Source organism: Amblyraja radiata, chromosome 6 (assembly GCF_010909765.2).
Source record: "Amblyraja radiata isolate CabotCenter1 chromosome 6, sAmbRad1.1.pri, whole genome shotgun sequence".
Classification (NCBI taxonomy): domain Eukaryota; kingdom Metazoa; phylum Chordata; class Chondrichthyes; order Rajiformes; family Rajidae; genus Amblyraja; species Amblyraja radiata.
Genome location: NC_045961.1, coordinates 19,064,518 through 19,080,507, shown reverse-complemented (window position 1 = coordinate 19,080,507; position 15,990 = coordinate 19,064,518). Strand labels below are relative to the sequence as shown.

At 44.7% G+C, this 15,990-nt stretch overlaps 1 protein-coding gene across 3 annotated transcripts in view; it reads right to left on the bottom strand.

Moving 5' to 3' along the window:
• Positions 1–15,990, bottom strand: part of atp11a (ATPase phospholipid transporting 11A) — a 165,133-nt gene that overhangs the window by 101,887 nt on the left and 47,256 nt on the right. For all 3 annotated transcript variants that reach the window (XM_033022290.1, XM_033022289.1, XM_033022287.1), the window contains exons 11-13: positions 15,590–15,740; positions 13,561–13,758; positions 3,407–3,580 (exon numbers count right to left, since the gene is read on the bottom strand). In XM_033022290.1, the coding sequence (XP_032878181.1) occupies positions 3,407–3,580; positions 13,561–13,758; positions 15,590–15,740 (523 nt within the window). The remainder of the gene's footprint in view (positions 1–3,406; positions 3,581–13,560; positions 13,759–15,589; positions 15,741–15,990) is intronic.

Here is a 15,990-nt window from a genome sequence, read left to right as displayed (position 1 = left end):
GACTCAAACCCAAGATCACCAGCATCACCTCCATGGCAATGGTTGAGCTGCCAGGACAAGCCAAAGACTACCAGCATCTACTCTTGAGGCAAAAGTGAAGTGCAGGGACAAGCCTGAGATTACTGCACCTCTTTTGAGGCATGAACTGAGCTGCCAGGACAACCCCAAAACAGCCAGCACCCCTTTTCTGACCTATTGAGAGAAACCAGAGACCAAGACAGAACTGCTGGGACAAACCTGAGACTACCAGCAACTCTGACTGAGCTGCCGGGACAAGACCAAGATGGCCAGCTCTTCCTCTGCAAGGCAACTGGGCAAGGCCAAGACAGCCAGCTCTCCCTTAAGGTCAGGATTGAGAAGCAGGACAAGTCTTAGATCGCAAAAGGCTCCTATGAGGGCAAGACCGAGACCGCCAGGACCTTCTCTACATGGTCAAGACCGAGCTGCCAGACAAACCCTAGACAGACAGTGCCTCCTTAGATGTCAAGACTGAGCTGACAGGAAAAGCCACAGAATGCCAGCACCCTGACTTGAGGCAAGAATGAGCTGTCGGGACAAGCCCGAGATTGCCGGTGCCTACTCATTTGCACACAGACGACAAAGGATTGCGCTCCCCTCATCGGAGCCAGACCTTCTCGTCACTTTTGTCCTTCACTATAAATAAACCAGATCAAGCGAGTTCACCCTAACGCGAGTCTCGGTGCAGTCATTGTCAATCCGCCGTTATCCCTGATGCTACAATCCTTATAATGTATCTAAGTAGCATCAAACAAAATTGTTATTTTCTAAACGGTACACCACAAATTGGAAGAATTCAGCATCAAGTTAATGGTATCAACTGGCCTGTGAAACGTAAGAGAAGGAAATTTAATTGACTGTTTCTTCCAAAGTCTCATCAAGATAAGTTATAGAAAATACCAACTGCCCACACAGGCATCCCTTCCTCTGGACATTGAAACATTCAGTGAACTAAAATCAAACATTTGATCAAAGTTGATCATAGTTCAGAACCAGCATGTTCCAGTATGGAGGAGGGATAATTATGGCAAAGTAAGGGAACTTTAGATGACCAAAGAGGATGTAAATTTGGTCAAAAGTAAAAACACAAAAGAGGAAGTATGTGCAATCATACAGGGCCTTTGAGGAAAGGAGGAAAGAACTGACGTGGGCGATAAGAGGGGCCACAAAATGGCTTTGACAAGTCGGATTCAAAAAATCCCAAATCTTTTATTACCTACATTTACAAGCAAGGGGATGATCAAAGAGAAGGTAGACTCGCTCAAGGATAGGGAGGGAATTTGTGCTTGGAGTCTGGGGATTTAGTCAAGGTACTAACAGATAACTTTGTTTCTGTTTAAGGAAAAGGACGGAGGACAGTGAGCAATATGCAAGAGTAATTTAAGATTAAGAAAGTGTATAGAAGTTGGGAGGTCATGTTGCAGTTGTATAAGACGTTGGTGAGAACCGGATTTAGAATATTGTGATCAGTTCTGGGCACCAGGTTATAGGAAAGATATTGTCCAGCTTGAAAGGGTTCAGAAAAGATTGACAAGGACGTTGCCAGGACTAGAGCGTGTGAGTTATAGGGAGAGGTTGAGTTGGCTAGGTCTCTATTCCATGGAGAGCAGGAGGATGAGGTGGGATCTTACAGAGGTGTATAAAATCATGAGAGGAATAGATCAGGGAGATGCACAGAGTCTTATGCCCAGAGAAGGGTAATCGAGGACCAGAGGACATTGTTCAAGGTGAAGGGGAAAAGATTTAATAGGAATCCGAGGGGTCATTTTTTCCACACAAAGGGTGGTGGGTGTATGGAACAAGCTGCCAGAGGAGGTAGTTGAGGCTGGGACTATCCCATCGTTTAAGAAACAGTTAAACAGGCACATGGGATAGGACAGGTTTGGGGGGATATGATCGAAGCGCAGGCAAGTGGGACTAATGTAGCTGGGACATTGTTGGTCGGTGTGGGCGAGTGGGGCTGAAGGGCCTGTTTTCACACTGTATCACTCTATGACTCGAAAGTGGTGTTGGGGCTCTTAAAGCATGAAGATGGACAAATAGCAGAATCAGGGGATATGGGGAGAAGGCAGGAATGGGGTACTCATTGGAATGATCAGCCATGATCACATTGAATGGCGGTGCTGGCTCGAAGGGCTGAAGGGCCTCCTCCTGCACCTATTGTCTATTGTCTAAATCCCTCGGACTTGATGGAACCTATCCCAGGTTATTGAGAGAGGCAAAAGAGGAGGTAGCTGATGCTTTGATATATCTTTGCATCTTCTCGAGCCACAAGCGAGGTTCCAGAGGACTGGAGAGCAGATAATGTTGTTCCTTTATTTCAGAAGGGAAGCAGAGAATCCAGGGAATTGTAGGCCAGTGAGACTCCTGTTAGTGGTAGAGAAGCTATTGGAAAGGATTCTTTGGGATAGGATTTACTCCCATTTGAAAGATAATAGATTAATTAAAGACAGTCAGCATAGCTTTGTACATGGCAGGTTATCTCTTACGAACCTGATCGAGTTTTTTGAAGAGGAGGAACGTCAGTGATCGACAAGGGTAAGGCGGTGAATGTTGTCCACATGGATTTTAGGACGGCATTTGATAAAGACTCACAGGTAAGCTGATTCAGAAGATTCAGATGCAAGGTTTAACAGTGACTCGGTCGAATGGATTAGGAAATGGCTTACTGATAAAAGAGAGCGTTACAGTGCAAGGACAATATTGAGGCTGGAGATCTGTGACCAGTGGCGATCGATCCACAGGGATCTGTGCCTGGACCTCTGCTGTCTGTAATATATATATAAATTATTTGACATAAACATAGATCTACAGAAATGGGTGGTAAAATGGCAGATAGGATGTAATCTGAGCAAATGCAAGGTGTTACAATTTGGGAGGGTGCAAGTAAGGGAAAAATATACAATTAATAGCATGACCCTAAACAGCATTGATGTGCAGAAGAATCTTGAAGTCCCCAACTTCTGAAAGTGGCAACACTAGTAATTAAGAGTGGTAAAGAAGGCATATGATATGCTTGCCTTCATAGGTTGGGGCATTGAGTACAAGAGTCAGGATGTCATGATATATATGACATTCGTCACCCCATACAGATGAATGGATATCGCAGATAGTGGAACATTTTTGCAGAGGGATCAGTATAAAGATGCCAGAGGCTTGCATTAAGGGGAAAGGTATATTGAGCGGATTTGAGTGTCAAGATAGTTAAAGAGAGATAGTTGCATATGACTTTGACATAAACACGAGGGATGAGAGTAGATTTAGAGGCAAAGGCTCTAGAGCATTTGCAACATTTGAGTCATAGTCTTTTGCTTTGCTGTCCAATGATATTCCAAAGAAAGTGCAAGTTCAATCCTTTCCCCCAGCTGATGATGAATCGCTTTCTTACCCGGTCCACCACTGCCACAGGTGCATCAATGAAATCAATTGCTATGTGGCTGTAAAAGCTTTGTCCATTGGAGATAGATTGCGATACATGTACACGGCCATCAATACAGCACTCAATAAACTCCATGTTATTCTCTGTCAACGTTCCCGTCTTATCTGTGAAAACATATTCAACCTGTGATGGAAAGAAGGAAAAACGATCAAAATCAAGATTAGATTCAGCCGTGGATCATTTCCAAGCCACCAGTTAGAATAGCAGCGCTTAGTTGAGGTTATTAATTACAACGAGGTAGAGTTACAAACTGTAATACCCCTGTCCCACGGTAGGAGTTAATTCCAAGAGTTCTCCCGAGTTTGCCCTGATTTACGGTAATGGCCACTCGTCGGTACTCGGGGCTCTCGTGGACATTTTTCAACGTTGAAAAATCTTCATGAGTCTTCCCGTGCTTACCTGCCGTTAGCGAGTCTTCCCGAGTACCTGCCGTTAGCGTTACGAGCCGTTAAGAGACGTGCCAGAGCTCCGACGTACCCGCTACGTTCATTCTCCGTGCTTACCACGAGTTTGATTTTTTTTAAACTCGGGAGAGCTCTTGGAATGAACTCGTACCGTGGGACAGGGCTTTAAATTGCACACTATCAAAACAAATTAGATAACACTATACATAAACACAATGAAGTCAAGCTAAAGTACAATAAATGGAGCAAAGGATAAAATGCAAAGTGCCTAATTTAGTTCCCAGCATTGAAGCGCATCAGTTCCATGGACAAAGATATGGCCCATGGAATTTCTGCTTGATCCATTTCAGGATTACACTTGCAATACTTTTCATTACAAATGCAACATTTAATCTCTTCAAGGAAAATACCTCTAACCTCATCTGGCTGACATGTCGTAGGGTAGATTTTGAGAGATGTTTCTTTTGGTGGGGACCTACTTTAAGCAGAATAGTTTCAAATTAGGGATCATCCAATGAAGGGCACATGGCCTAATCCTGCCTCGATTTCTTATGTCTGTAATTAATTAATTACGATCAGTGGTTAATATAATTTCCTGATGCACTTTACATAGAACACGACAGCATGGCCTTGCGGCCCACAATGTCTGTGCCAAACACAATGCCAAGCTAAGCTAATCTCCTCCACCTGCACATGATCCATATCACTACATTTCCTGTACATACATACATATACCTATCTAAAAATAGGTATACTGCCCCAACGGTATCTGCCCATCACCGCTCAGTCTCCATTGAATGAGGGAACCAGTCCCACAGCTCTAACATTCCAGTCCCAGCAACATCTTTGTGAATCCTTCCTGCACTCTCTCAAGCTTATTCACATTACATGCAATTCTGATCTGCATATTATGAGAAGGATATGATTAAGACATAACCTTCCAATAGTATGATTAGTATGGAGATCAGAATTGCACGTAATATTTTAGGTGCAGGTTCATCAACATCTTGTACAGCTATACTGTGATGGCCCAACTTGTTCTCAAGAGTAGCAGATGTTAGAGCATATGATTAGAAATGTACCTTGGAATAGCCACGTCTGGAGCTAATAAAAACAAGATGAGAGCTATAGAAACAAATGGGCTGTTGAAGAGAAGGGGCAGCAAAATATCTGATAGTCAGGGATATTAATTAGATAAATAGAGATGAGATGCTATGATATAATTCACAGGTGAAACTGTGGTATTTTATTTTTCAAGCTTACTTTTCCTTTGTACAAAGGTGGAATACATTTCTATCTCAAATAAGATGTCAGTTATGTCAGCCTGGCTGAGCAAAAGACAGTGATCACATGGAGACCATCTTTTAGAGCGTTTATGATCATGCCAGGAGATAAAGATAATCAGAGCCTGGCCAGTATCGAGCCAGCTTTCTCATTTATTATTTTTTTTAAATCCAACAGAAACTAGATTATTAACTAACTCTGGTGTGTACATTTAAACTAAAGACAAAGTGATAATTAGACATATGGCAAAATAAAACAGGTTTCAAATGAGTGGCCCTCAAAAATGATTCAGATTATTAGCCTGGTTCTCCCTGCAATGATGCTGTGTGTCTTCGGTTTCAAATAATTTGTCTGTCAGTTTTGCATGTATTTCATCTTCATTCCACTGAGTAATCCCAGCAACAATATTTTTTAAATTCCTCAATACAACTGTTCCTCTCAATCTTCTCTTCAATCCATTCATCCCAAATTAATTTCCCTCCTCTTTGAAACCCTATCCCTCCCCACTTCTGATTCACCTTCTAGAACATAGAACAGCATAGGTGAAACCAAATGTATAACAATGGCCTTTAATAAAATCTGACAATGTGTACTTTAAGCACATGAGATTTTTTTCTATTACAAATCTCAAATTATGGAGTACAGAGGCAAATAAATAAATGATGGGTATTTGTACCAAACATTATGGAGGGCATTATATTTCTTCACTTATTTCTGTAGTTGGGAGAAGCCAGAGGGTAATGGTGGATGGCTGTTTGTCGGGTTGGAGGCAGGTGACTAGTGGGGTGCCTTAGGGATCTCTGTTGGGTCCTTTGTTGTTTGTCATGTACATCAATGATCTGGATGAAGGTGTGGTAAATTGGAATAGTAGGTATGCAGATGATACCAAGATAGGGGGTGTTGTGGATAATGAAGAGGATTTCCAAAGTCTACAGATTGATTTAGGCCATTTGGAAGAATGGGCTGAAAGATGGCAGATGGAGTTTAATGCTGATAAATGTGAGGTGCTACACCTTGGCAGGACAAATCAAAATAGGACGTACATGGTAAATGGTAGGGAATTGAAGAATACAGTTGAACAGAGGGATTGAACAGAATAACCGTGCATAGTTCCTTGAAGGTGGAATCTCATATAGATAGGGTGGTAAAGAAAGCTTTTGGTATGCTAGCCTTTATAAATCAGAGCATTGAGTATAGAAGCTGGGATGTAATGTTAAAATTGTACAAGGCATTGGTGAGACCAAATCTGGAGTATGGTGTACAATTTTGGTCGCCCAATTATAGGAAGGATGTCAACAAAATTGAGAGAGTACAGAGGAGATTTACTAGAATGTTGCCTGGGTTTCAACAACTAAGTTACAGAGAAAGGTTGAATAAGTTAGGTCTTTATTCTCTGGAGCGCAGAAGGTTAAGGGGGGGACTTGATAGAGGTCTTTAAAATGATGAGAGGGATAGACAGAGTTGATGTGGACAAGCTTTTCCCTTTGAGAATAGGGAAGATTCAAACAAGAGGACATGACTTCAGAATTAAGGGACAGAAGTTTAGGGGTAACATGAGGGGGAACTTCTTTACTCAGAGAGTGGTAGCGGTGTGGAATGAGCTTCCAGTGGAAGTGGTGGAGGCAGGTTCATTGGTATCATTTAAAAATAAATTGGATAGGCATATGGATGAGAAGGGAATGGAGGGTTATGGTATGAGTGCAGGCAGGTGGGACTAAGGGAAAAAAGTTGTTCGGCACGGACTTGTAGGGCCGAGATGGCCTGTTTCCGTGCTGTAATTGTTATATGGTTATATGGTTAATCAAAGTCCCGCTATATATTTTGACAGCCTTCTTCAGAGTCTGTGACCCCTTTGGTGTCATCTGCAAACTTACGAACCAATCTGTCTACGTTTACATCCAATACATTTATATCACAAACAGCAGAGGTTGTAGCACAGATCCCTGCAGAATTCCACTGGTCACAGACCACCAGCCTGCATATTGTGCTTCCAGCACAACCCTGTGTCTTGTATCAGTAATTTTAATTCTGAGTCACGGCAGTGACTACGTGAAGATCCCGCCAGCATGCATGCGTGACATAGCGTCTCACGCAGTGCAACAGCGACGGGCGGGAGAACGAGCTCTCCCGCAAAAGAGTTTAAAACGGGACCTCCAGGTAAGTAAAACTTATTCTGAGGTCGTATTTGAAAAACCCTTGTTGTGATTTATCTTCATAGAGAACATGAACAAGGGAAGACAAATGAAGAAGGTCGCACCCCGTCCGACTGTGATGGCCCAGGAGGGTTCCAGCAGTGGGGGGCGACCGGCAGCACCTGGACCGCACTCGCTGTGGTCCACAGTCACGGACGAAATTTCTGTACAGCCGAGCCCAACGTCGCAAGCTGATTAGTGCAATACCCAGCACTGGCTATCGCATCTCCCTCAGCAGAGGGGAGCGTTGGCGACCAGGGCTGGGCTGGTCAAGAACAGGGGTCATTGGCTGAAGACAGCAGCAGTATGCTGGGGGTGCAGGAACAGGAAGAGCTGCTGGGAGTGGTAAACCGCTACACTGTAACACCGCGAGCGGGACAGCCGTTGCAGCCTAAACTGGCGGCTGGCATTGACTGCCTGTCCTTTAACCCACTCCAAGAACAGGTAGTCAATGAGGCGATGGAACTATACACGCCTCCAGAAAATTGTATATCGCTCAATGTACCGGCCGTTAATAGCCAAATCTGGGGGTACATTGGGCTGGGTATCTGGACCCAAGAACTAAAACTGCAAAAAATTCTGAAGCTCCTGACGTCAGCCATAACCTCATACGCTCGTTCCGTGGACGGTGTCGAAATGACCAATAACCAACAAGACACCCTGGCTCTGCTGTGTAACACACAGTATGAAATCAATAACCTCCGGAAAGAAGCCATAAGACCTGCCCTCAAACCCAAATTTGCAGGGCTGTGCAAAACGCCGACCTCACAACCACAAATCCTGCTATTTGGCAAAGACCTGCCAAAGCAGGTAAAAGATCTGGACGAGGAGTCTAAAGCACTTGGACTCGTGAGGGCAGGCCCCGGAACGAGCAAGGCCACGCAACCCAGATGGCAGCACCCCTACGCATCCACCAGTAGGCGTCTACAACATGGTACTGGTGAAAGCATGGGGCCTGCATATCATCCCCGGAAGTCTTTTTTAGGAAAGGGCCCAGAGCGAATCCCATGGAAGATGCGCACACCCCCACACAGCAACACCTCGACAGATGATAAGCCGGAAGCCCAAGAAATGAATATTCTACTGGTAACAATGGAGGTAGGTGGGTCTGGTTCCTTCCAGAACATAAAAGGTGCAGGGCCTTTACTAACAGGGGGAGGGTTACTCCTGTTTTTGGAAGCATGGAGGGCTATCACTCTCGACAATTATATACTACAAAGTATTCAGGGATACAAAATTGAATTCATTCAAAAATATATGCCGCCAGTTCAGCATGCACCCCACAGGGAGTTTACCCTCTCACAAAAAGAAATATGCGAGGGACAGGCAGAACTGGTGAGACTACATACAAACGGAATCATAGAGGAATCGGAACATGACCCTTTGGAATTTGTATCAAATATCTTTACTAAAACCAAAAGAGATGGTGGATGTCGCATCATCATTGACTTAACGACATTGAATACTTTTGTTAAGTATATACATTTCAAGATGGAAACATTTGTTACTGCCAAACAACTGATTTCCAGAGGATACTTCATGGCATGCATCGATTATAAAGATGCATACTATTCAGTACCCATTCATAAGGATCATCATAGATACCTAAAGTTTAACTGGATGGGGCAACCATGGCAGTACAAAGTGTTGCTTAATGGCCTAACATCAGCCCCAAGACTATTTACCAAGATATTAAAACCGGCCCTGGCAATACTAAGAAAACAAAAACATATTGTCATGGCATATCTTGATGATATTTTGATAGTAGGCAAAACCCTGGAATTAGCTAAATCAGCAGAATTAGCTACGAAACATTTATTTGAAACTCTGGGATTTGTCATACATCCAGATAAATCTAAGTTGACGCCATCCACAACTATGGACTATCTGGGATTCACAATTTACTCAGTCCACATGTCTGTAACGTTGCCAAAGGAAAAAGCAGCAGAATTGGCACAAGCCTACAACAAATTAATGATTACCAATCAACCAACCATTCGACAAGTGGCAAGAGTAATTGGGAAATTAGTAGCAGCATTTCCAGCTACCCAGCTTGGATCTTTGCATTACCAAAACTAACAAAGAGCAAAGGTGCAAGCGCTAAAACAACATGCAGGTCATTTTGACCGAACCATGAAATTATCAGCTGAAGCAATATCAGAATTACAATGGTGGAAAGTGAACATTTGGAATAGTTCCAGCCCCATCGTTATCAATAATCCAACATACACGATACAAACGGATGCTAGTGCTCAAGGCTGGCGTGCAACTAACAATATATCTAGTACGGATGGTAGATGGAATATTCAAGAATCATCACTACTACAGACACTGGGTATAAACTATTTGGAAATGTTGGGTGCGTTTTATGGGCTAAAAGCTTACTGTTCAACTATGCACCATTTGCATGTCCGCTTACAAATTGACAATACCACAGTGGTGGCCTATATTAATCATATGGGCGGGATAAAATCGATATCATGTGATAATCTGGTCAACACAATCTGGCAATGGTGTGTCAACAGACATATTTGGCTATCAGCAACTTACCTACCAGGTAAGCTTAATACAGTGGCAGACACCAAGTCACGCAAATTCAATGATAACACCGAATGGATGTTAAACCCCAAAGTATTTGCTGAAATTACAAAGCAATATGGAACACCAGATATCGACCTCTTTGCATCCCGACTGAATCACCAGGTATCAACATATGTCGCTTGGGAACCAGACCCTGAGGCAGCAGCGATGGACGCATTCTCACTGAACTGGGGAAAACTATTTTTCTATGCCTTTTCCCCCTTCTGCCTCATCAGTCGGGTACTACGCAAAATATAGATGGACTCTGCTTCAGGTATTTTGGTAGTACCCGACTGGCCTACACAGTAATGGTTCCCTGTGGTCCTTGACATGGTCACTGAACCACCCATGACCATTCCCAGGAGACCAGATCTGTTGGTCCACCCTGTCACAGGCGAGAGTCACCCGTGCCGTGACAAAATAAATCTGTTGGGTTGCAGAATTTAAAAAGACCATTATTGGACCTGGGACTGTCAAACAGGACCGTGGACAGTATCCGGAAGTGGCGGCGCTGGGAACGGCTGCGGCTCGCCTGCAGTCCGTTTGTCTTTTACTTTTTTGTGTTGTTTTTTTTCGTTTTGTCTAGTTACGTTTTTGGTTTTTAGGTTGTGTTTATGTGGGGGGGGGGGGGGGGGGGGGGGGGGGGGGGTGGGGGGTGCAACGGGGCTTGCTGTCTCTCCCTTCGGGGGAATACGACCTTTTTGTCGTATCCCCCTTCTCTGCCTCCGTCTACGCTGAGGCCTAATGGCGGAGCTGGCGACCTCAGGACTCGGGAGGCAGCTGACAGGACTCGCTCTGAGCTCGCTCCCGTGAGGGTGGCCCAGCCCGAGGCTGGAACTGCGCTCTCGTGAGAGCGGCCTGGCGAGGGGCTGAGAGACTCTCCCGTGAGGGGCTGTGGCCCGTCGGAGTGGCCCAGCCCGAGGGAGAACGGCACTCCCGTCGGAGTGGCCCAGCCCGAGGGAGAACGGCACTCCCGTCGGAGTGGCCCAGCCCGAGGGAGGAACGGCGCTCCCGTCGGAGTGGCCCAGCCCGAGGGAGGAACGGCGCTCCCGTCGGAGTGGCCCAGCCCGAGGGAGAACGGCACTCCCGTCGGAGTGGCCCAGCCCGAGGGAGGAACGGCGCTCCCGTCGGAGTGGCCCAGCCCGAGGGAGGAACGGCGCTCCCGTCGGAGTGGCCCAGCCCGAGGGAGAACGGCACTCCCGTCGGAGTGGCCCAGCCCAAGGGAGAACGGTACTCCCGTCGGAGTGGCCCAGCCCGAGGGAGAACGGCACTCCCGTCGGAGTGGCCCAGCCCAAGGGAGAACGGTACTCACGTGAGGGCGATCCGGCTCGGGGCTGGAACGATGCTCCGGTGGCTGGGACGGCGTTCTGGCGGCGGTGACCTGAGTCCGGGGTTCAGCCGCGGGCCAGCGGCTGCGTGTGCTGGACTGGAGGGCGGCAGCTTCGACCACCCCCGGGCCGCGGTGTTTGAACCGGCCTGTTTGCGGGGTTCGGTGAGCCGCGGGACTGTTGTGCCATCGCCCGGTGGGGAATCGCCTCAGCGCAGAGGGAGAAGAGGAGGGAAGAGACAGTAACCCTAAGATTTTTGCCTCCACCACAGTGAGGAGGTGCTTGGAGGATACACTGTGGTGGATGTTAATTTGTGTTTATTGTTGTTTATTATTGTATGATTGTATGTATGACTGCAGGCACGAAATTTCGTTCAGACCGTAAGGTCTGAATGACAATGAAGGTATTCAATTCAATTCAATGATGGCAGCATCTCACTGACAATCCACCAAGAAACAGTACCTCTCCAGCATCAGGAAGTGGGAAGCATACTGTTCAAGAACAGGGACAACATATAGAACAGCAACCATAACAAACGTACTGGAGTTCCTGTCCAGCCTTCACTACAATGAAGGTCTGAGTTACAGTACAATCAATTGTGCTAGGAGTGCACTGTCAGCCTATCTGTGGCAGGCACCAGGTCAACAATCCATAGGGTCACATCCGCTGGTGGCCAAATTAATGAAAGGCATCTTTAATACCAACCCCCCTAGACCAAGGTACACCCGGATCTGGGACGTCAGTGTCGTCCTGTCATACCTAAGGGGATGGTCACCAGCCAGATCCCTCACTCTGGAACAGCTCACCCTGAAAACGGCAATGCTGATGGCTTTAGTCTCAGCCCAAAGGGTCCAGTCCCTACACCTTCTCAGACTGAACAACATGGTCATATCAGCGGACCAAGTCACTTTTACTATCTGGGAGCTGGTAAAACAGAGCAGACCGGGAACATCAGGACTAATTATGGAATTCCGGGCGTACCCACCTGACCCCCGTTTATGTCAAGTCACATTTGCTACAATACCTCAACACAACCAAAGAACCCCGAGGGAGAGAAAAGGCACTATGGGTCAGCTACAAAAAGCCACATGGTCGGGTGTCGGTACAAACCATCTCTAGATGGCTCAGACAGGTATTGGGAGCTGCTGGGGTGGATACTGACATTTACACATCTCACTCCACCAGGGCAGCATCTACATCGGCGGCTAAGAATATGGACGTGCCATTGGACCATATCCTGGCAACAGCGGGGTGGTCCACGGAAAGAACTTTCCAAACGTTCTATAATAAGCCGATTGTTAAACCTGTATTATTTGCAGAGAGGATTTTAAATTCTGCAAATATATAATTTAAGCCCGGGGGAGCATTATTTTGTCTTTGTTTTTTTAAATAAATATTGTTATTGTTTTTTAAAAAACTGATTCATGTTTAATTACGATAACATACTTCCTCCCTTGGATGACTTCGGCAGTGAGTGAAGCATGGACTGTTACACGGTTTGAAATCACAGAGCTTTAAAATCTTCACGTAGTCACTCACATGACTCCGAAGTAAAATAGTAAGATTAAACGAGAACTTACCAGTTTGAAGTTTGATCTTTATTTTATGAGGAGCTACGATGAGGGATTACGTGCCCTCCGCTCCCACCCTCAATTATAAAGGTCAACTGGTATCTTAGTTCTCCTTATCTTTATTATGTTTATTTCAATTACTGTGTTTTCTGTGATTCCACACCGCTGCTTTGAAGAATGTCGTGCATGTGTGCTGGTGGGGTCTTCACGTAAGCCCTCATCGTAACTCCTCATAAAATAAAGATCAAACTTCAAACTGGTAAGTTCTCGTTTAATCTTACTAGTAATTTTGAGTCCAAACCACCAAGTCAATTATCCCGAAAAAAGGAGCAAGTCCCTCTCTTACTCAATTTTTCCCATCTCAGTCCTGGTTTACAATAAATTATTGGTGAGCCAGTCATCCAAATCCTTTCAGTAGAGAGTCCACTGCAGTCGATTGAAGGCAGCATACCGTTATGGATGAGTTCCAGGCTAAACCCTAGCTCACCATCTCTTTCTGGCTAAAACAAAGGTCTCCAGTTTCACACAAGGACACAAACTTAGCGGGTCAGGCAGCACCTCTGGAGAACTTGGATAGGTGACATTTCGGGTCTGAAGAAGGGTCCCAACCCAAAATGCCACCTATCCATGTTCTCCAGAGCTGCTGCCTGATCCATTGCCACACCAGCACTTTGTATCCTTTTGTGTAAACTAATATTTGCAGTTCCTGGTTTCTCCAATATCATAAGTTTGTCATCAACCAACCTGCCCCAATTCTTCGTTAAGATCCGATGTATTTACTGTTGGTCCCTCATAAAGTTCTTCGTCAAACATTTCCTCATCCCAAGTAATGAAGTAGGAGCCGAAGAACTTCTGCATTTCCACAGTGACATACATGGAGACTGGAATAATGTAATTGAACAGAACCATGAAGGCCAGAAAATCTGTAAACGATGACAAGAACTAGAAAAAAAACAGAAAAGGTAACTCAGAAACTTGCATTACAGCTTTTTTTTCCATAAGAACTTTCAAACTTGAGTGGTGCTACGAACCTTTTAGAAATCTGTTTATAAATTCAAAACACTGCAATATCGCAAAAAACAAAACTCATTACATGTAAAAATAATACAGGACTTCAACCAGTTAATTAAAATAAATCTAAGGAGTTTGCTTTGGTGCATTCGTGAACGCATTTAATATATTACGAAGTTTACAGGAATAATCAACAAATTGGGACTTGGTCAAGAAGGCATCGGTTGACATGGGCGAGTTGGCAAACGGGTCTGATTCTGCACTGTATAACTGTGATGAGACAAATGGACAAGTATTGTACCATACCTGCATGGGAATGAGCAAAGAGAGGGGAATGGTTGGTTGAAATTGCAAAGTCAATTGGGGAATAGCATGCAGTCCGTATGGTGAAAAGAGGAAAGAGGTGTCGAGCATTGGTATACCACTGACATCGCCCTAAATTATGTGGGATGATCAGTCAAATGTGGCCCTGGAAAGCAGAAAGATAAAGACAAATGGGATCTTTATTCCTATTCTGCCTTTTCTATGCAACTGCAGGAGATCCTACACACCATTGTGTCTCCACTGTCATCCAGGAACCCTAGGTGAAGTAGTGACTCTTCTAATTCATCCAATTTAGTGAACTACATTCAGTACTTACGATATGATCCCCACTATACTGAAGAAACCAATTGCAAGTAAGATGACCGCTCTGCATAGCACCTTGGTCGAGTCCAATGGAGTAACCTTGAACGTCCAACCAACCATCTTACCCTCATCTCCAATTTGAATTCTTCATCTCATTCCCACTATGACCTCTGTCTTTGACTGTCTGTATTGGTTCAATGATTCCCAACATTAGTAAAGTGATAAAGTAGGCACATGGTGTTCATGCTGTCATTGGTTGCGACATTGAGTATAAGAGCAATGATGCAGCTTTATAGGACTTTGGTTAGGTCACACTTGGAGTATTGTGTGCAGTTGTGGATGCCCCGAAACTAATAATGTGGAGGATTTGGAGAGTGCAGTTGAAATTTACTGGAATATGCCTGGATTCAAGGATATTAGCTATGAAGAGAGGTTAGATGGGCGGATTGTTTTCTCTGAAATGCAGGAAGATCTAATAGAGTACATAAAATTATGACAATCATATTAGAATAGAGTACCTTTCTCCGGTAGAAATATCAAGGAATAGAGTACAGCTTTAAGGTGAATGGGGTAAAGTTTTACGGATCAGTTTTTTTTTGTTTGCAGAGGGTGGTGGGTGCCTGGAATGCATTGCCAGGATTGGTGGTGGAGAGAGGTTTGATAGTGGTGTTTAAGAGACTTTTAAACAGGGACGTGGATATGAGGGAATGGAGGGATAAGGATCACATGCAGACTGATGAGCTGAATTTATCTTGGCATCATATTTGCCACAGACATTGAGGGCCAAAGAGCCAGTTCCTGCGCTGTACCAGATTCTACATTCTATGTAAAAAAGCACATAATCTAGACATGTTTGAACGGGACATTGTTCCAAATGTTTAAGAAAATATTACATTTTTTAAATGTTTCAGATCTATGTGGAAACGCTGATTTTCTTCCATTTCAACTGCTGAAGTAAAAGACTGCCGGAAACTCTTCAATGCTTTATATTCTAAGGAGCAGCTAATATCGCAGCTGATTCGCCGTTAGCTTTAGATAAGTGTAAAGAATACCAGCGATATGAAAAATCCTGATTTTTTTTGTTGCATTTGTAACAGGATTTCAAGCTCAAATTACAATCCACATTGGCATGTACCTTATTTTTCCGACGTTCTGTCTGTGTTTTCATGTTAAACCAAGGGTCGTCTCTCATGGAATCACTCTGCCATACATATTTCAGGACAGTGGTTATCAGCGCTTTACTGACCAGGATACACAAGTACACAACGAGGAATGCATTCATTGACCTGTTAAGAAAACCAGAAATTATGCAGGACATCTGTTACTCTGGATCAGAGCCACACCAACCAGTTGCGTATAATATGTCACAACTGGGAAAATGGCAGATGGCTGGTTAATTAACTGCAAGGTCACTTCAGAATTCTTCATTCCGCCATCACACCAGTCAGCCCCATAGCAGAAGCGTCCACGTCGCGGGGCTGGAAACTGGAAGTATCCCGAGCTAATTCTGCTACCACCATCATCTATTGCGACAAG